This window comes from Trichosurus vulpecula, chromosome 1 (assembly GCF_011100635.1).
Source record: "Trichosurus vulpecula isolate mTriVul1 chromosome 1, mTriVul1.pri, whole genome shotgun sequence".
Taxonomy (NCBI): domain Eukaryota; kingdom Metazoa; phylum Chordata; class Mammalia; order Diprotodontia; family Phalangeridae; genus Trichosurus; species Trichosurus vulpecula.
In genome coordinates, this window is record NC_050573.1 from 65,855,697 (window position 1) to 65,877,608 (window position 21,912).

The following is a 21,912-nucleotide window of genomic DNA, read 5'->3' on the forward strand; positions in this document are numbered from 1 at the left end:
ATTTTGGACAGATGCACACATTCAATGTCTCATTGTCAAATGGAGTTGATCATAGTTTCTCAGAGGCTAGGTTATCAGAGACCCAGTTCTCCCAGGTGCAACTAAACAAGAAAGACTCCATGTATGGCAACAGGCAAAGGAGAAAGAGGCTCATCATGAGAGGATTAACCACCATGTGATGAATGTTTTTTAAACACAGCAACTCATAATGACCACCTACAAAGACAAGGAGGAGTTGGGACCTAGACTCCCAATGATGATTTTTTTCTTTTCTGCAACTACAAAATATTTCACAATTTATAAAACACTTTTGTATTCAATATTTTGTTTGATGTACAGAGAAAAAGTATTTCAGGTTTTCAGGGCAGGACTTCCAATTCCCAATTCAGAAATGATGAAATTGAAGGATAAAGATACTAAGTGACCTGGCCAGGGGCACACAGCTTGTAAGTGCTAGACTGGACTAAGTACTGTCTTTTTCACTCCATTTCCAGCCCATTTTTGAGCTGGAAAATATCATGAGGAAACAGGAGGTGTTCAGTCAGATTTAGTTATAGTGGCAACATTAGCAATAGAGGCCTTAAAGAATGAGACCAAGGTAATTTATAGTCAACAGGAGCAGAGTGAGCCAGTAAGATAGGAATCTTAAGCTTCATCAACCAGCATTTATTAAGTTCCTAATATGTGCCAGGAATCCTGCTAAGCTTTTGGGATACAAAATGAGGAAAAAAACTGTCCCTGACCACGAGGATCTCACAATCTAATGGAAGAGACAACATGCAAACAGATATATACCTACAAGCTATATACAGGATTAATAGGAAATCATTAACAGAAAGAATGGATTAGAACTAAGAGGGGTTGGGAAAGGTTTCCAATAAAAATGGATTTTTTAAAAAAAATGTAACTTAAGTGAAACAAAAGAAACCACTTGGTGAAGTTAAGCAGAGAGTATTCCACACATTGTGGACAGCCTGAGAAAATACCAAAAGTCAAGAAATGATGTATCTTGTTCATGGAACAGCAAAGAGGCTCACTGGATGTAAGACTATGTGGTATGAAGTATGGTATTAGAAGAATGGAAATGTAGAAAGGACTAGATTATGAAGGGATTTGAGTGCCAGAGGAAGAATTTTTTTATTTGATCCTGGAGGCAATAGGGAATCCTTGGTATTCATTGCTTAGGAGGGGTGCCAGGGTCAGACTTGTACTTTAGGAAAATCACTTTAGTGGCTAAATGGAGGATGGATTTGAGTCGGGGAGAGAATTGAGGAATCCAACATTTCTGCCTCCTATTATTTTCTCTAGTACCTGTGTTGGATTGTAGGGCCCAGAAGCCAGCCCTATCACTGAGCAGAGGCACTTCTGCTAATGCCCCTCCTAAGGGCCTCTTTTATGTCCTTATTTCTTAGTGTATAGATGAAAGGGTTCAACATGGGAGTGACCACAGCATACATTGCTGAGGCAACTGTTTTCTTCCAGGAAAAGTGGGTATCAGAGGAACTCAAATATACTCCAAACACTGTGCCATAGAATATGGAAACAACAGAGAGATGAGACCCACAGGTAGAAAATGCTTTATACTTACCCTGAGCAGATGGGATTTTCAAAATGGAGGAACAGATCTGAATATAAGAGTAAAGGATCCCTGTGAGGGGCAGAATAGCCAGCAGTCCAGTAACAATGTATATATAGGCATAATTGATGAGAGTGTCAGAACAAGAGAGTTTTAGAACCTCAGTAAGGTCACAAAAGAAGTGCTGAATTTCATGGTCCGTGCAGAAGGAGAGCCGTGTTACCATCAGACTGTGAATAAGGGAGTTTAGAAAGCTTATTATCCAGCAGAACAGCACCAGCTGGCCACAGAGGCGAGGACTCATGATGGCTGTGTATCGTAGAGGGTGACAGATAGCCACAAAACGGTCATAGGCCATTGCAGTGAGGAGAAAATTGTCCAAACCAGCAAAACACAAAAAGAAGTACATCTGAGCAAGACAGTTAGCATAAGGGATGGCCTTTGTCTGTGTCAAAATGCTCACCAACATCTTGGGGACTGTGGTGGATACTACACAGATATCCACAAAGCTCAAATTGGAAAGAAAGAAGTACATGGGAGTGTGGAGGCGAGAGTCAGAGCCAATGGCCAACATTATGAGCAGGTTTCCAACCACTGTGACCAAATATATGCCCAAGAACAGCCCAAAGAGGGGACCCTGCTCATCTGGTTTCTCAGAAAATCCCAGGAGGATGAATTCAGTGAATTGTGTTTGGTTTCCTGGCATCATGGAACTGATTTTTCTGCTGAGAAAAAGTAATGTGAAGAGCATGGCATGACAATACAGTTATCCTTGTATATGAAATGGAAAGAAGTCTGACTCTGACCAGGCTCTGACTTGGAATTTTTGGTTCTGTCCCTGTCTCTGCTACTTATTACCTTTGTGATGTTGGGGAAGTTACTATTTCCACATTCCACCTGAACGGAAGACAAAGGACTTAGACCTAATGACCTCAAATATTACTTCCAGTTCAAACACTCTTTGAAACATGAACAGCCACACTTAGAAATTAACATTTTATGAAACCCAACTCAGATATTCTCTAAGCATCCATGGTCATTTTGCTTTGGGATAAAGATGGTGATACAATGGGCAGGGGAGAATCATTCCTGCAGACAATGGCAGAGAGAGAGAGAGAGTGATCTGGTATGACTGAGGGTTTGGGCTGTCCATTCTTCAACTGAAATCCTAAAATCACATAAAAATTAAAGTGACCTCATAGGATACAGAAATAGAAGTGACCTTATAGGGCACACAGGACAAAACTGTACCCCATGAAAATCCTGACACTAAAATATACCCAGTAGGTGTGCATCTAGCCTTTCCTTGAAGACCTCCATGGAAGGGAAACCTCTCAGCTTCCTGAGGGAGCTTATTCCACTCTGGCTTTGCTCTCACTTTCCTTACTCTTGAGTCAAAATAAGACTGTTTTCAAGTTCTATCCAATGGTCTCATTCTACTCTCTGAGTCCTTGCAGAACGTATTACATATGTTTTCTCTCCTTTAGTTCAAGTAACTCTAGTTCCTTCAGCTTGTCCACACAGGCCCTTCACCATCCTGGTTGCTCTCCTTGCATCCTCTCCAGATCATCAATGTCCTTTTGAAGTTGTGATATCAAGAACTAAACACAGAATTTCAGATGAAGTCTGACTGTGGTCAGAGACAATGGGATGATCACCTTCTTATTGGAAGCTATGTCTTCTTTAATGTAGGCTAAGTTTTCTTTAGGTTGTTTTGTCTGCCATATCACTGCTGACTGGAAACCTCCAGATCATTTTCAAATGAGCAATGGTCTTGTGTGTTGGGGGAACATGTGCTGAGGGGCTTGTATGTTTTTCCCTTTCTCATATGCTGTAACTACACATAGATGGCAGTGGATTGGTTCAACCTTCCAGTATTTGGTTATCCTGTGTTGCTAAGTCTCCCCTGTGATAGCCTAGGGCTGTGTATATGAAAGCACATGTCACTGAGGCTCTGTTCCATCAGCCTTCAAAAAAGGTTTTGGAGCTCCTGTCAATGACACCTTCAAGTTCTGACTCCCATTCTCTAGTGCCTTGAAACTCAGACTTCTATAGTCCACCTCAGCTGACAGTATGTTTTAAGTTCCTTTCCTGTGATGCATATATTTTTGAAAATAACAAACCTCACTGGAGCTCATGGCTCAGGCTAATAATATTGTGGATGGAAGACAGATGTTGGTTGGTGTTTCTAAGGAGAATGGAGTCAGTTCTAAAACTTATGGGTCAAGGTAAAAGCTTCAAAGAATTTCAGGGCTACCTGGTGTGTTTTTTATATTAGCAAGAAAAGTCAGGGCCGGTCTGAGTAAAAGAGATTGAATTTCTAGAAGGCTAATCTCTCTGAAGATTCTAGAAGCACTGAACCTCAGAATTGAAGTGGACCCCAGAAGTCATTTAGTCCAACTTATAGCTACATAAGAATTCTCCCTACATCACTACATGTGATGTAAGTATGAAAAGAACATACTGAGCTCTTCCTACATGGTTGGGTAGGCAATATGCATTTATGAAAAATTTACTGTGACATACACTGTGCTAAGTGCTGGGGTTATAAAAACAATAAATAAGGAGGTGAGGCAGGGAGAGGGAAGTTACCAGTATAGGGGCATGATGACAGAGCGTGGAGACAGAGGCACAGACAGGAGGATAACAAAGAAGGACAAACCTGAGCTCTTTCCCACAATGGGAAACTCCCTGAAGGAAGTCACCAATGGGAAAAGGAGGGTCACTTGGGGGAATGATTTTGAATGATACTGAGTCATGACTTTGAAATCCACAGTCAGAAATACAGCAAGTAGGGGGATACATTAATTTCATCTTAGAGATAAGAAGTCATTGTCTATCTATTGCTTGGAGACATCCCATTAGCAGGGTTCCACAACCTCCTGAAAGAAACCATTTCACAATTTCAAACGTTTACGTGTTAAAAAGTTTGTTTGCTGGTTTGTTTTCTGAGGTCAAGTCTAAATTTGTCTCTTTGACATGTCTTCTCTAGGCTAAGGAAAACATTTCATTCCTCTTGCTTGTCCTTCTAATACTTAAAGAAAACTACCACTCCAGAAAAGGTAGGAGCAGGGCACACATATCTATTGTAGGCAGATACCTTGAAACCTATATGAAAGAATACATGGGCAGATGAAAAAGGAGGTACTTCCTCATTATGGGGGTGTTGCTGGTAGTAGCAAGACGAAACCCTGTTGGGGTTGATGGCCAGTAAGAGAGAAGTATCCACTAAAAGGGTTATCGTGACCAGACCAAAGGTCTGTCCTGATTCATACTTAGCTTATCCTCTGCTGAGATCCTCAAATCTTTTTAACAAGTGTAGAATAGACTCTGAGATTACTCTCCCAACCCACAGTCAGACTATTTTTCCCCTCAGGGTCCTATGGGTAGCCCTGAGGGGCTTGGGAATGGTTCTCTAATACTTATAAAGTTAATGCTTATTAACTTCCACTCATATACTCTAATGATTTGTACTTTATGATACTTTAAATACTTATACTTACAAAACTTATAAACTTAAATACTTATACATTTCTGCTAATATGATTCCTCTATTAATTTTGAGTTCATATGTTTTAGACATCTTTAATTGGTTTCTAGAGGGGTATTTTTACTAAGGTTGCCTAGCGACAGTTTGTGTAAAATAACCCATCCATCCAAAGAAAACAAAAAACAACTGTGATATATTCTCCTACAAGTACAGAGATCATGCAGGGGAAAGTGGGACCAAAGTCAGAGAGTAGTTTCTGCAAAGGGGTAGCACAGCATGTGGAAGTCCTTTCCCTCATGGTCCTTTTCTCCCCTTCCTGAAACCCCCTAGGCATGGTGTAATGTCTGCCTGTGATTCTGGTAGAGTCATAGTGCTATATTTTTTAGGAACTTTTTCCTTCTACTAGGTTGAGTTTTTTTGCAACTTCCAGGCATGATTCATAGTTCTCCTCTCTGAAAAGCACACCTTATCTTTTTCATAGCCATCCTTCAAATATTTGAAAGCAGTTATCTCCTGGATCATGATATCACTGATCAAGTCTTACCTGTTCTTTAAAACCTTTCTACCCTTTTTTGGCTCCCTTTTCTGTCTCTCTTCCCACAGCCTAATCATCCCCACATCCCCACAGCCTTGGAGGCAGATAAATGAAACAACTAAATGATGATTGATCTTTGTCTCTAGTTCACAGTATGGTTGTTCTGTAGACCATTAAACAACCTGGTACCAAATACTTCCTGGATAGGAATAGTTCCTCATAGTAGAACTCAAAAAAATACTGGTTACTTTTCATAAGTTGATTTTTGTCCTTGTGTCTTCAGCAAAATTCTGAGGGTGCAGAGAAATAGGGATAGGAATAGACTACAGAAAGGATGGAGATTTGGAGAGAGGAATATAATAGAATCAGGAATAAGAAATCAGAATTTCAGACCATCTGGTCTAACTCCTATCAGAGGCAGAAAGAGAGAAGGAAAAAAGACCAAATGGATAATGTGAATAAGAGATCATATAATCAATAAAAATTATATTAGGATAATTGGTAGCGGACAGTAGGAAGAGATGTGTGAATCAAAGAGGCAACTGCCCCTGCTGAATTTAAGAAAATCTAAGGAAAGTGCATATACATTGCAGGGATCATTCTCACATCATATAATAATGTCTATAAAAGGGATAACCAGACATCTAGGTACATTGATGGACCATACTCCAAATACTATAGATTCTCTGACTGTTGCCTTAACATATATTTTTTCCTGACAGTCTCCCTAGGAATTCCAGCCCATCCTCTGAAAGTTCCCTATATTTTTGACTACCTTCAAATCATAGGAATTGGTTTCAGCCTACCAATCAGCTGTCATTAGTGTAGGAAGTCCTTCCATTCCCTCCCATGCCCTTATCCACACTCCCTACTCTTGCGACTTGTGCCCTTAGTAATAAGGTCAGCATATAGTGCCTTTCACAGGTCTGTAGAATCACAGGAGTCATCTACAGTTTATATGCAAGGGCCTTACCGTAGCCAAGTACCTTTTATCTGGGATTAGGGGCATAGCCCTCTGTCTTTACTAAGCTTTTTATTAGGGCATCTGAGACTTACCTCTGGCTAAAGATTGTTCCTGGTTTTCGGATTACTCTTGGCTGAGATGGGTTCAGCCACATCAGACCCATATCTCTGCTATTGTGACAAAAATAAAAATGCATCTCTCTCAGATAACTTAAGGTCACCAAAAATTCCACAAAGATGATCTCCTTTGACTCTCACAAAAAGCCACCATGAAGTCAACAAGGAATTTTTGATCACCATTTTATGGCTCAGGGCCCAAGAATGAAAATAATTAGACCAAATTCTTATTGGCAAGGATGAAACCAGAATAGCACTCAGAGTACCGGGCTTATTCTACTTTCCCTTGTTTTTCCTCCAAACTTGGTCTTGGACTGAACTCTGTCTGGGCTTTCAAGTAGACTCTGCTTGTCTTGCTCTACAGACTAGATTAGGCTACAATTTAATTGGTGCTGGGTTCGGTAGAATCTCCTCGAATTTCTGAGCAACAACAGGCTGCTTCTCTTTTCCCTTTCTTCCCACTTCTTTTACTCTTTTCCTTCACAACCCTTACTACATCCAATCAGTTAGTGAACATAACCAACAGGACAAGTTTGGCTGATTATCTCTTGGAATGGAGGCCAAGAAAGACAGATATTTTGGGTTCCAGAAAATGTGAGGAGTTTCAGGCAGTTGAATTGATATCTCTGGGAGGCATAAGTAGACACCCTCCTGACCTGAGATAGCTGGTATCTGGTCCTGTGAAAGAACAGGAAGAATATTTAAAAGTTCTAGTGCCTAAGAGGCTCAATTCCCCAAACTCTTTATTAGAAAAACCATATCATTGCATTTCCTATCCCTGAACAGCTCAACTCCCTGTGGGTCAGGAAACTATGGCAGAAGTCTTCTTACCAGTGAGAGCTGTGCAATATCACACATGAAGTTACCAAACCCTGGAGATCTTGAGCAGGAAAGTCCCTCAGAGGCTCTTCAGTCCAATCTGAAGCATCTACTATGTTCCCAGGAAGGACCCCACTCTTTCCCAGGGCATGCCATTCTACTGTTGTAGTGCTTTAATTGCAAGAAAGTTTTTGCTTCTGCTGAGCCAAAATGATCCTCCTTGTGGGTTTCCCTCATTTTTCCTCATTGCATCTTCTGGGGCCAAGCAGCACAAGTCCAATCACTCTTCCATACGAGATAATTTCAAACCCATAAAGATAGCTGTCATGTCCACCTAAAGTCTTTTCTTCAGAACAAACATCTATAGTTCTTTAATAGTCTTCATACATATTGTCTGTTATTTCCTTCCTAACTCATGTCTAAGAACATAAGTTTATTCTTATTAAAGTTCATCTAATTAGATCAGCTCAGTTTTATAACTGGTCAAAATCTTTTTTTGGCTGTAAATGTGTAATCATGCAAAACAGATTTTCATGTTATTCATGTTATAAAAGAAAAAGACCTCCCCCTAAAATGCCTACGAAAAATAAAGAAAGTTTAAAAAGAATGCTTTGATCTGTATTCAGCTTCCATCAGTTTTTTCTCTGTGGGGATAGTATTTTTTCACCATAAGGCCTTCAGAGTTGTTGATAAAAACCCTCTGAAATGTTCCATTAAAAGCTTCTATCACCAATGCGATATTCACATCACTGATGCCAAGCATGAATAACCTGCTGTAGGTCTGAATCACAAAATATAACTGACTGTCTATACGGATGACAGAACCAAAACATTTATTCAAACACCAGAAAGCCAAACCCATCACAGTGACAAAGAAATCCATACACAATAACAATGCAGGGGGCACTGCCATCCCAAAGCCTTCCCCCTGCTCTGGCCTTCCCACCAACAAAAACTCACAAGCTAGCTGCCTGCTTGCTTCCTCTCTCTCCCTCAGCTCTAAGTGCTCTGACCAATTTCCTCCATTCTGCTCCGCACTTCCTGCTCCACCCTTCCTATTCCACCTGTTCAGCAAGCTCCTCCTACCACAGGCTGTATGTGACTCAGGCTTCCATGTGACTTAAGCAGGTCTTGTGGGCCTATTAATGGATGGGAACCGCTTCAAATTTACATTACCATTGTAAAGCTTAACATTGAAAATTTGTTCAACTAATCAAACTTCTTTCATAATTCAATTTAAATCAATTCATTTCAATTCATAAATCATCAATAATTTTTTAGTCCTTCTAAGTCATCATTAGAAGGAGTTTGGTACAGAGGACAGAGCAGTTTTGATTAGAAATATTTGGGTTTGAATACTTACTAGGTTTGCTTCTGTGGGCAAGTCATTTAAGCTATCTGAGTCTCAGTTTCTGAATCAATAAAATGTTGATAATAAACCCTATAATACACAGTTTTTGTGCTGATCAAATAAAATATATTTAAAAGGAACTAGCAATCTAAATATCTTTATACACCTTTTATTGATATTTTTTCCTATTGTTATTATTGTTATAATTGTGTGATGGTGTCCAGAGACCACCCTGAATTGCCAAAATGATAGGTATTGGATTGCTACATGGTAGGAATTTTCCCATAACCCTTTCTTATGACCCTTCCTTATTGACCTTTGCCTTTGCCTCAATATCTGCCTCAATATCTTTTCTTTGGATCCATGTTTTTCCACTTTTCTACCTGCCCCCTCCCCCACTCCTAAAGAGTTCTGATTCCCCTTTTCCTGAGGCCAAATAAGTGGCCTCTCTAAGTACCAAATCCTTGGAAGTGATACTCATTCTAAAATCTAGATCTTCCTTTATGGATAATCTCTTCTCTTGTGAGAGCATTCATTAGTGGTAATAGATGGTGTAGGAGGTAGAGCACCAAGCCCAGAGTCAAGAAACCTAAGTTTAAATCTGGCCTTAGACATTACCTCTCTGGGGACCCCTGGGCAAGTCATGTAACCTCTGCCTCAGTTTGCTCACCTATAAAATGGGGCTAGTAATATATATATATCTATATCCATCCATCTATCTATCTATCTATCTATCTATCTATCTATCTATCTATCTATCTATATATATAATAGCAGTTTAGTTTGTAGGGGTAAAAATTGAAAACTGAAAAGGTGACCATCTATTAGTAAAGGACTGAATAGGAATATATATGACTCTGATGGTATATTTATTGAATTCTGGTATACATGGTGTTGAAAGGGATTGTTTCAGAGAAATTTGGGATCAGTTGTATGAAGTGATTCAAGATGCAGTGAGCAGAATCAGAATAACATTCTATACAAAACAGCAGTATTGTTAGAACAAACAACTTTGAAAGCCTTTGATGTCTGTTTGATGCAATAACTAACCACAATTCAAGAGGACTCATGATGAAAGAGGCCAGTTACCTCCTGATAGAAAGGTGATGAACCCAGCACATTGGCCATGACCCTTGACCCCAGTATTACTCAATATAAAAATTGTTTTATCTATGTTTGTAACAGAGGATTTTGGAATGGGAAGAGGTGGGAGGGAGCTAAGGCAGATCTTCATTTGAAATATATACATATATATGTATATATCAAAATATACATACATTCATATATATAAAATTAATGAGAAAATATAAAAAGTCAGAGAAGTAGTTTTAAGAAGAAAATCTCAGAAGGGATAGGAGAAGCAAGGAGAGTAAGCTAAGTGCAGAAGGAGTTGCAAGAAAACAAGGGCTGAAAACAGAAGCCTTTCATTTGAGATAGCTGAATCTTTAGCATCTTCACTGAAAACTTTCTCATTGAAAAAGAGCTATTGCTTTGATGATTGTTCGGCAAGTCTGTGGTGCTGCTGACTCCTATAGGTCAATAAAGAGACTTGAATCCTAATGTTTTGTGAAGAGCTATTGGGCCTTATTGCTCTTGAATTGCACCTACTGCTGTAGAGAGGGGAAGCCTCTCAGGGAGGAACCTAATTGCCTTCTCACAGCCTCTCCAGTGAGAATGGTTTCTTAACATGTATCCATAATTATTCCAGCAATACATTTCAGGTGGATTTTGAACTCTCATCAGGAAAAATTACATATTTATTTTCACTGACCACTCACTGAAATTTAACATTCACTTCAATTATGAATTTTGGCAACAAACATCATCCTAAGAAAAGGTTCATGGGTTTTATCAGAATGCCAAAGAGATTTTTGATGCAAACAGGGTTACAAAATCTTAATTAAAGCAAAGAACAGGGAGGAAAGATGGACATTGTTTTGGTTTTACTGTGAGTTGTGCTTTACTATGAAAGGAGCTTTTGAGTTGAATGGATAAATTAGCATTTCTTGCTATTTTCAGAGTTTGGAAGTTCCCCAGATTAGAGGAACTTGTTGTCACTGAAAGCAAAAACTATCTTTTCTTACCGCCCTGTTAAGGGTGACTGGAGGCAAACTTAGACCCTATGCTTAAACTCTTAAATGTAGTATTACAGCCTCCACTGCCTTTGGAATTCCCCTTCTTTAGCTAGATTCTGGAATCCCATAGCCTAAGAACTATCACCTCCCTCCTCTAACCAGGAAACTCAGGGTTTAGGAACTTTCCTCTGAAGTCATGTAGGCAAGCATATTTCTATCTCTCCGAGGTCCTCAATTAAAATTCCTTTTTGTGTGCCACTGTAAGGAGTGATGCTTCTTGATAAGAGTCCTTTCTCCAAAAAGTCAAAGGCACCCACACTTTGCAAAACACACAGCTACAGAGACTTAATAAGGTATCTATTGTCCTCTCCAGAAGTTACAAAGAGGCATGTACACTGGATCTGGGGAAATGTTCATCAAGTACAAAATAAAGGGTTTTTCTCCCATAAGTTCATCAAGTTGATCAGGTAGCAATCTATTGATAAAATCCCGTATACTGGAATTATAGATTTTGTCAAATGCTTGGCTAATATCCAAATAAACAATATTTATCTTGTTTTATTTTCCCTTTGAATAAGTTTTTATTGATAACTTCTCTTTTTTACATAATTATATTCTTCCCATATCACTACACAACCCTTGAGAGAGCCATTTCATGTAAGAAAGTGTTTTTACAGACAAAAAAAAGCAAAAGAAGAGGAAAAAATCAGCACAACTGATTAACAAATTGAAAAAGTACGAAAAGATTCAGGAAGTGTCTGTTGTGGTTCCATGTTCTCAAATTCAACAGGATGCTCTGCCTCATCAAGTGTGGTCATTTTATCATTTTTTCTTGCAGTATTTATTCATAGGGCCTTGATTTCATTTGCTGTATCTGGAGGTCTTATTTTGCTTTATTGTTAATGTTTTCCTTATTGATTTATCCATTTATGTTTGAGATATTTCAGATTTCTTCTTCACGAGAACTTTGATAATTTTAGTATTTTTCCTCTTATTTTCTCCCATTGCTCGCTTTCTTACTCTCTCCCCTCTGATGGTGATTTTCTTAGGAGTTAGATCTCAAAGCATCATAACCTCTTCCCACCTTGAGCAATTCACAGTTCACCAACTTAGGTCTCTACCCTAAATGACTTTTGAGGTGACAGAAGTAGCTTTTGTGGAATGCTGGGTTCTTTTCTTCAGGCTTAGTAGAATGCCACATAGCCTACTCAGCCCCCACACATTGTATTTTCCCATTCCCTCTATTCCATACTTCTCTGCCTCTGAAGTACAGATTATTTACGTACTAATGCTACTGCAGTGAGGGTTGATTTCTGTCAATTGGAGTTTTGACCTTTGTGGTATTGGAGAATGGAGTTGTGTTCTATTTCAAGCCCAGACACATGTCCTCCTTTGTCCCCTTGGTTTTCTATGCCCTCCTACAGGGATCTTTTGTAGCATCGGAAAATGTCATGGCACAGGTTACAGAGGCCCATGCAAACTTCCACTCCTTGGAGCCTGTATCTGCTTAGCACCAGAAAGAAGCAGAAGGGACTAGAATGTGGGATTGAGTTTTGTTACAAATACATAGGATGTCAACCTAATTGCTGGTAGCATGGTGGAGAATAGGGCACTGGTTGAGCTTGAGTTGGTCCTTAGTTCACTGGTTTTTTAAGTTTCTTTTGGGTTACTGGTGCTTTAGATCGTGGAAGTAGCTAAAGTTGGTTTATCTTTAGAGCATAATTTCAATTTTGGAGAGTTCTGATAGTTTGTGAAGATCAGAGAAAATGTCAGTCTTCCATCTTTGTTGGTCATTTGCTATTATCCTTAAGGTCATGATTATCAATGGAGGCATAAGGTTCCTGTAAGAAGTGTTCCATAAGCATAGTCTGGGTGAAGTGAGTGATCCAGGTTTTTTATTATTGCTTACCAATTCTGATTCATTTACTCAGGTAGCCTGGAAGCATAGAAAGTAGAACAGTAGGGGGTGTAGGGTGTGTTCAGGGAGGACTGATACCTCTTGTGTCATGGCTGCTTTCCACCTTTGGTGTCCATCTGTTCCGCCCAACACTCACCTGTGGCTCCAAGAAGCTGTGGCATGCACAGCGGCCACACTCTGATAAGATGTTTTGGCAGACTGCTAATCCAGGTTGAGTGTAACCAAGGGGTCTCAAACCCATTGCTGAGTCAGTGGAGTATCTACTCCAAACATGTGAAGACTTCCCCTGGGGGAATGGGTAGATGAGTACAATTTATTGCAATGGCCATGAAGGCAGGTAAAGCAGGCACTGCAGAGCACTTACAGCTTGGTTAGACATTGAAGACACCAAAGTCATCCCTTGCATCTTGAGTCATCCCCAGTTGTCCTGATTCTGTCCTGCCACTGGACTGTGATGCCTCTGGTGGAGAGAGTGAGGCCAATGACTTTGTGCAACTCTGCCTCACTGAAATCCAACTTATGCACAAATAAAAAAACTACTAGACTTGGAGTCAGGAAGACCTATCCTACTGTAGACACTTATTTAACTGTGTGACTCTGGGCAATCACTTAACTGCTTTCAGTCACAGCTTCTGAGTCTAACTTATAGAATACTTAATATCAATAATAATAGATAGGATTTTATAGCACTTTAAGAAAGCATTTTATAAGTAGTGTTTCATTTGATCTTTGCAACAATCCTAGGAGGCAGCTACAATTATTAGCCCCATTTTACAGATGAAGAAACTGACGCAGAAAGCATCTAAATGAATTGCCCAGAGTCATCCTTGTTTTAGACCAGATTTAAACTCAGGACTTTCTGACTAGATTCGGAACACGACCCACTGAACCTAAATTCTCATTCAGACACTGGGGGACTCAATGCATTTCAACAAACATTTAATGTACGAATGCTATGAACAGAGCCCTGTATTTGACACAAGGAAATGCAGAAATTTTAAATAAAAACCTAGTCTAGAAATGTTGGGAAGTTATACCAATACAAAAATCAGAATTTTAAAAAGCCATGGAAGTAAGAGTTTTTGTAAGTTATAGGAAGGAACATTTGATAAAATATCTAATTCTATTTTTGCAGATAAGGTAGTGAAATGCAGACTCAGGGGTACACACAAGGATTAGGACCTATGTAATCTTCTGACTCCCTGAGTAGTCATTATGTTGGTTAGCTTTATATAGTGCTTGGTATTTTGCAAAGTAGTTTACAGATATTATTTAATTAATATTAATATAATATGTCACTTTAATATGTTGTTTTAGTCCTCAAAAAATTTTGTGAGGTAGGTGCCATTTGTAATCCTCATTTTAGAGATGAAGAAACTGAGGCACAAGAGGTTATGTTGTTTGACTCAGGACATACAGGTAGTAAGGGTCTGAGGCATGATTGAACTTAGGTCTTCCTGACTCTAAGTCACCTGCTCTATCCACTGCAACATCTTGTTGTTAATGGTTCAGTGGATGGCAGGAAGTCTTCACTAGATTGTCTACGCATCTGTGCTGGCCTTGTGCCATTTTTTTTATCACTGGTTTGGGTAAAGGTCATCAAATCTTCAGATGACACACAAAGCTGCCAAGGATTACTAACACACTGGATGAAAACAGACAAACCCAAAAAGAGTTTGACAGTTTATACCATTGGACTGAATCTTCTAAGATGAAATTCAGTAGGGATAGATGTAAAATCTTATATCTGGTTACAAAATTTCAATTTTCCAGGTACAAGATGGGAGAATCATAAATAGATAGCAGAAGGTCTGAGAAAAAAGACCTTAAGGTCTTAGTGCACTACAAACTCGATATGAATTGAGGGATAAGACATGGCAACTGCCAGGTCTAATGCAATCTTGGGTTGCATGAAGAGAGGCATAAATTGCAAGAATAAGGATGTGGCCATCTCTCTGTTGTCTACTGTCATCTGACCTTAACACGAATATTATGTTTCATTCTGGACACCATGGTTCCAGAAGGACATTGACAAGTTGGAGAGCATGCAAGCAAGATGGTAAAAGGCCTTGAATCCATGTCATATTGGGACTGATGGATGGAACTGGGTATATTTTGCCTGTTGAAGGGAAGACTCAATTGGGACACAATAGCCATTTTAAAGTATTTGAATAGCTGTCATATGGAAGAGAGGTTAGACTTGGTCTAGTTGAGTCTATAGGGAAGCATCAGTGTTCACCAGAGTCAAAGGTTGAAAGTTGCAAAGAGGCACATTTAGTTTTGATGTTAAGAAAAATTTCCATCTAATTAAAATTTTCCCAAAGTGGAGTGGGTGGCCACTCTGCCCATTAGACTGTTCATTAGAAAGCTTCGAGCATAAAATTAAAGGTTTATTGGGTTTGTTATAGAGGGGTTTACTTCTTTTCGGGATGGGATAGTTTCTGAGGTCTCTTCCAAATGCAAAATTCTGTGATTCTCTGATATCGAATGAATGAAGTCACCAATAGACAGAGCATAGGTTCATCCTTCCTTATAGAAGAGGACCAATGACATCAGGAGGGTGATATCTTGACTTACACAAGAATTGGATTTAAGTGAGGCAGAGCCTCACCCCTCTTCCATAGTCATCTGAATCCAATGGCAAGCCATAGGTCAAGATGACTGGTCATGGCCCTAGATGCAGTGGGGGACCTTGGCCTTTTTAAGGTAAGGTCATTCCCAGGTCTCAGTTTTCATAGAGGGAGAAATGATGAGTCTAAGCACAGAAACTTGGGCAGAATGCCTGCAATGAAGTGTGAGGCCAGGAGTAGAAGCTGGACCCTGGGAATCAAACAGACAAGGATCAATCAGAGATGTAGGAGAACCAACAGAGCTGTGCCCAAAAAAAGCGGAGTGAAAAGGAGGGCATGGCCAAAAATGAGGACTGATTAAGTAAGACAAAATCTCAGATTTGGTGACTTTGAGAGAGGAATTTCAGTAGAATTGTGAACATAAATGTTGGATTGCATGGGCATAGATAGTGAGTGAATGAGAGGTAATTAAGTGGACCTTAATTTTTAAAGGAAATGGTTAGTGCTTAGCTTAAGATAATAGGTCAGGAGGAGGTTTCTTTTGGGCAGTGGAGAATTGAGCATGTTTGTAAGCAGAAGCCAAGGTGGCAGTATAGAAGGAAAGACTAAAGATGCAAAAGGAGGGTGGATGAGATTGGAAAATAAAAAATTCAAGCAGATATCCAATGAGTGGAAGTATGCCCTTACTATAATACCATACCCATGCAATATGATCTGCTTAAGGAACTTATCTAATTCTTTTTTTCTGTCCAATCAGCCATTATTGCATATAATGACAAAACTATTTCTATTTATGCATCCAATGATGTTCTTTTTGCTTTTCATATATAACCTCTGAGGGTAACATTAGTGACAATAAGTAGCAGTTACAGGGAGGCAGATTTTTACTCAGTCTAATGAAGAATTTTCTCACAAGTGAAGCAGTGAGTCTAATAGTGAGAATGGCCAATTATTGGGTAAGAAGTTTCCTCTAACTGAAAGAGTTCAAGCAAAAGATGGATGATCCTTTTTTTTTCAGGGACATTTTTGATCTAAAGAGGATTATTTCATAAGAAGTTGGGGTAGAAGGCCTCCCAGATTTCTCCTAGGAGTTTGAAATTCATAAAAAAGAGAGGTAAGGATGAGTCAATTCTTATCAAGCATTCATTAAATGTCTACACTGTCCCAGGTGTTGAGTTAGGTGCTTTGGATGCAAAAACAAATATGTATCAGTCTCCATCCTGTAACAGTTTACTTTCCACAGGGCCAGGAAAAATTAAGATGTACACAAATAAACAAATATTATGCAGCAAATTTGTGGGAATGGGTGATAGTACTAACAACTGGGGAAATCAGGAATTGTTATTGGAGTTAGCACTTGAACTCAGCCATAAATGGAGCTGAGAACTGAAGATATAGAAATGAGTATGGGCTCCCTTCTCTTCCATGCCTGGGAAAGAGCTTTTGTAAAGGCTCTGAGGGGAGACATGGAACATCATTACAAGGAGGTGAATTTTACTAGAATGCAGACTATGTTGGGGCGGTCATGTGAAATCAGAGGAAGAACATATGTTGGACTTGGTTTATGAAGGATTGTAAATGTCACAGAAGATGAAACTTTAACCTAACAATAATAGGGAACCCATGAAGAATCTTAAGCACAATAGTGAAATGGTCAGATCTATGTTTGGGAGTAATGATGACCAAGATGATCACAAAAGCAATTGGATTTTGGACAGATGTACCCATCCAATGTCTCATTGTCAAATGGAGTTGATCACAGGTTCTCAGAGGCTATGATATCAGATCCCCAGTTTTTCCAGGTCCAACTAAACTAGAAAGACTTTATCTATAGCATCAGGCAAAGGAGAAAAAGGGTCATCGCAAGAGGGCTGGCCACCATGTAATGAATTCTTTTAACCACAGCTACTCATAATGACCGTCTCCAAAGTCATGGAAGAGCTGGGACCTGGACTACCAAGGATGATATCCCATATTGATATTCTCTAATTTTTACTTTCTTTTCTGAAGCTACATAATAGTTCACAGTTTACAAGATGCTTTCATATTCAATATTTGATTTGATGTATAGAGAAAAAATTTCAGGTTTTCAGGGCAGGTCTTTTCCCCATTTCAGAAATGATGAAATTGAGGGATAAAATACTAAGTAACTTGGCCAAGGGCACACAGCTTACAATGCTAGGCTGAGGACTAAATCTTATCTTTTCACTCCATTTATAGCACTTTTTTGAGCTGGAAAATATCCTGAAGAAGCAGGAGGTGTTCAGGCAGATGTAGTTATGGTGGAAACACCAAACACAGTGACACAAAGAATAAGATCAAGATCATTTATAGTCAACAAGAGCAGAGTGAGCCAGAAAGGTAGAGACTTTGAGATTCTTCAGCCAACATTTATTAAGCACCTAATTTTTGCCACACACTCTACTAAGCTTTGAAGACACAAAATAAGGGGAAAATAGTCCCTGACCTCAAGGATCTCACAATCTAGTGGGGGAGATAATATGCAAACAGATATACAGGATTACTAGGAAATCATTAACAGAACGAAGGTACTAGAACTAAGAGTGGTTGGGAAAGGCTTCCAATAAAATCAGAGTTTTTAAAAATTTGTGACTTGAAACAAAAGAGTCCAGAAGGTGGAGCTGAGCACAGAGAGTATTCCAGAAATGGGGAACAGCCTGACAAAATACTCGGAGCTAAGAAATGGAGTGTCTTGTTCACGTAATGGCAAAGAGCTTGCCAGAGGTAAGAGTACATGATATGAAGTAAGGTATTAGAAAAGTGAAAAGGTAGAAAGAGATTAGCTTATGAAGGTTTGCAATATCAAACAGAGGATTTTTATTTTATCCTGGAGGCAATAGCGAATTGCTTGGCATAGTTGACAGGGCAGACCTGTACTTTAGGAAAGTCACTTTAGTGGCTAAATGAAGGATGGATTTGACTGGGAGAGAGAACTGAGGAATCCACCATTCTTGCCTTCCAATATTTTCCCACCAAGTTATTTGTGCCCTGTTCTTAGGGTCAGGAGTGAACCCCATCACTAAGAGAAAGCAATTCTGCTAATGAGCCTTCTAAGGGCATCGTTTATGTCCTTATTCCTTACACTATAGATGAAAGGGTTCAACATGGGAGTGACCACAGCATACATTGCTGTGACAACTGTGCTCTTCCAGGAAGAGTGATTAGCAGAGGAGCTCAAATATACTCCAAACCCTCTGCCACAGAATAAAGAAACAACAGAGAGGTGAGACCCACAGGTAGAAAAGGCTTTATACTTACCCTGAGAAGATGGGACTTTCAAAATGGAAAAACAAATCTGACTATAGGAGAAAAGGATCTCAGTGAGAGGAAGAACACTCAGCGGCACATTAATAAAATATATCAAGACATAATTGATGAGAGTGTCAGAACAAGAGAGTTTTAGAACCTCAGGAAGATCACAGAAGAAGTGCTGAATTTCATGGTCTGTGCAGAAGGAGATCCATGTTACCATCAGACTATGAAGTAAGGAGTCTAGAAAGCTTATTATCCAGGAGAGCAGCACCAGGTGGCCACAGAGCCAAGAGCTCATGATGGCTGCATAACGTAGAGGGTGACAGATAGTCACAAAACGGTCATAGGCCATTGCAGTGAGGAGAAAATTGTCCACACAGGCAAAAACAATAAAGAAGCACATCTGGGCAAGACAGTCAGCATAGGGGATGGCATTGTTTTGTGTCAAGATGCTCACCAACATCCTGGGAACTGTGGTGGATACCACACAGATATCCACAAAGGAGAAGTTGGAAAGGAAGAAGTACATGGGAGTGTGGAGGTGAGAGTCAGAGCCAATGGCCAGCATTATGAGCAGGTTTCCAACAACCGTAACCAAATACAGGCCCAAGAACAGCCCGAAGAGTGGCCCCTGCTGATCTGGTTTTTCAGAAAATCGCAGGAGGATAAATTCAGTAAATTGTGTTTGGTTTCCTGGCACCATGGAGCTAACTTTTCTGCTGAGAAAGAAGTGAGAAGAGCATGGCATGAAAATATAATTATCCTTGTATATGAAATGGAAAAACTCTGAGTCTGACAAGGCTCTGACTTGGAATTTCAAAGTTCTGTCCCTGTCTTTGCCCCTTATTACCCTTATGATCTTGGAGAAGTCTCTCTTTCCACATTGCACCTCACATCAAGATGAAGGACTAGAACCTAATGACTTTTAAGACTCTTTCCAGTTCAGACAGTCTTTGAAATATAAGCAACCACTTTTATAAATGAACCTTTTATGGACATCACCTCAAATTTGCTTTTAGCATCACTGATAATTGCACACTGGGATAAACAAGGAGATACCATGGACAGGGCAGGATGATTTATGCAGACAATTGCAGATAGGACAGTTAACTGGTATGACTGAGGTTTTGGGCTATCCATTCTTCAAGTGAAATCATAAAATCACATAGAAATGGATGGGACCTCATAGGACACAGAGGACAAAACTGTACCCCACAAATATCCTAGCACAAAATTATACCTGGCAAGTGGGCATCTGGTCTTTCCTGGAAGACCTCCGTGGAAGGGAAACCTCTCAGCTTCTTGAGGGAGCTTATTCCACTCTGGGTTTGCTCTCACTTTCCTTTCTATTGAGCCAAAACATGACTGTTTTCAAGTTCTGTCCAATGCTGTCATTCTACCCTCTGCGTCCTTGCAGAACAAATCTCTTTTTTCTTCCACATCATATCTCTTTACATATACAGCCCATCCTACATGTGATTTCTCTTCTTTAGTTCAAGTAACTCTAGTTCCTTCAGCTTGTCTACAGAGGCCCTTCACCATCCTCGTTGCTCTCCCTTGTATGATCTCCAGATCATAATTATCCTTTCTAAGTTGTGGTACCCAGAGCTAATCACAGAATTTCAGATGAGGTCAGAATATGCTCAAAGACAACGGGATGATCACCTTCTCATTGGAAGCTATGTCTTCTTTAATGTAGACTAGGGTTTCTTTAGGTTATTTTGTGTGCCATATCACTGCTGATTCATAGTGAGCTTATAGTTCACTGGAAACCTCCAGATCATTTTCAAATGAGTAATGGTCTTGTGTGTGGGGGAACGTGTGCTGGTGGGCTTGTGTGTTTTTCCCTTTCTCATATACTGTAGCTATGTATCACTGTTAGTGGACGGGTTCAGCCTTCCAGTATTTGGTGAGTCTGTGTTGCTAAGGCTGCCCTGTGGTAGCCTAGAGCTGTGTGTGAAAGGGCACGTGTCTGAGGCTCTGCTCCATCAGCCCTGAAAGCGTTTTTGGAGCTCCAGTCAATGACACCTTCCAGTTTTGACTCCCATTCTCTATTCCCTTGAAACTCAGACTTCTCTAGCCCATCCCAGCCGACAGTATGTTTTAACTTCCTTTCCTATGATGCATGTATTTTTGAAAATTAAAAAACCTCACTGGAGCACATGGCTCAGGTTGGTGATACTACAGAGGGAAGACAGATGTAGGTTGGTGTTTCTAGAGAGTTAGTTCTGAGACTTTAAGGTGAAGTTAAAAACTTCAAACAATTTCAGGGCTATCTGTTGTGTTTTTTTATATTAACAAGAAAAGTCAGGACCAGTCTGAGGTAACAAGACAGAATCTAGGAGGCTAATCCCTCTGAGAATTCTAGAAGCACTGAACCTCAGAATTGAAATGGATGAGAAGTCATTATCTAACTACTGCTTGAAGACCTCCCATTAGCAGGAATCCACAACCTCCTGAGAGAGACCATTTCACATTTTATAACATTTACTTGTTAAGAAGTTTGTTTGCTGGTTCGTTTGTTTTCTGAAGTTAGGTCTAAATTTGTCTCTTTGACATGTCGTCTCTAAGCTAAGGAAAACATTTCATTCCTCTTGCTTGCCCTTCTGATACTTAAAGAATACTACCACTCCACAAAAGGTAGGAGCAGAAGACACATATCTATTGTAGGCAGATACCTTGAAACCTATAAGAGAGAATGTTGGGGAGATGAAGAAAAGGTGTTTCTTCCTCATTTTGGGGGTGTTGTTGGTGGTAGTAGCAAGAAAAGACCTTGTTGGGGTTGATGGCCAGTAAGAGAGAAGTATCAACCAGAAGGGTTATTGTGACCAGGCCAAAGGTCTGTACTGATTCATACTTAGCTTATCCTCTGCTAAGATCCTCAAGTCTTTTTCACAAGTGTAGGATATACTCTGAGATTACTATCCTAACCCACACTCAGACTGTCTTTCCCCTCAAGGTCCTAGAAGTAGCCCTGAGTTGTTTGGGGATGGTTCTTTAATACTTATAAACTTAATGCTTATTAACTTCTACTTATATATTCTAATGATTTATACTTTAAAATACTTTAGATACTTATACTTACAAAACTTATAAATTTAAATACTTATACATTTCTGCTAATATGATTCCTCTATTAATTTTGAGTTCATACATATTACAAATCCTTAATTGGTTTCTAGAGAGTGATTTTTCCTGAGGTTGACTAGAATGACATTTTGTATA

At 39.6% G+C, this 21,912-nt stretch overlaps 2 protein-coding genes across 2 annotated transcripts; both read right to left on the reverse strand.

Moving 5' to 3' along the window:
* Positions 1-1,346: 1,346 nt before the first annotated feature.
* LOC118856219 (olfactory receptor 7A5-like) lies at positions 1,347-2,288 on the reverse strand. The gene has a single exon (XM_036766377.1). It carries the CDS (start codon positions 2,283-2,285, stop codon positions 1,347-1,349), a length of 939 nt encoding a protein of 312 aa, XP_036622272.1. The 5' UTR covers positions 2,286-2,288.
* A 16,166-nt stretch (positions 2,289-18,454) lies between these two features.
* LOC118833750 (olfactory receptor 7C1-like) lies at positions 18,455-19,390 on the reverse strand. The gene has a single exon (XM_036741142.1). It carries the CDS (start codon positions 19,388-19,390, stop codon positions 18,455-18,457), a length of 936 nt encoding a protein of 311 aa, XP_036597037.1.
* Between the last annotated feature and the right edge of the window lie 2,522 nt (positions 19,391-21,912).

Excerpts from the sequence above, each read along its gene's own strand:
- LOC118833750 (XM_036741142.1), bottom strand. The coding sequence starts at position 19,390 with ATGGTGCCAGGAAACCAAACACAATTTACTGAATTTATCCTCCTGCGA.
- LOC118856219 (XM_036766377.1), bottom strand. The coding sequence starts at position 2,285 with ATGATGCCAGGAAACCAAACACAATTCACTGAATTCATCCTCCTGGGA.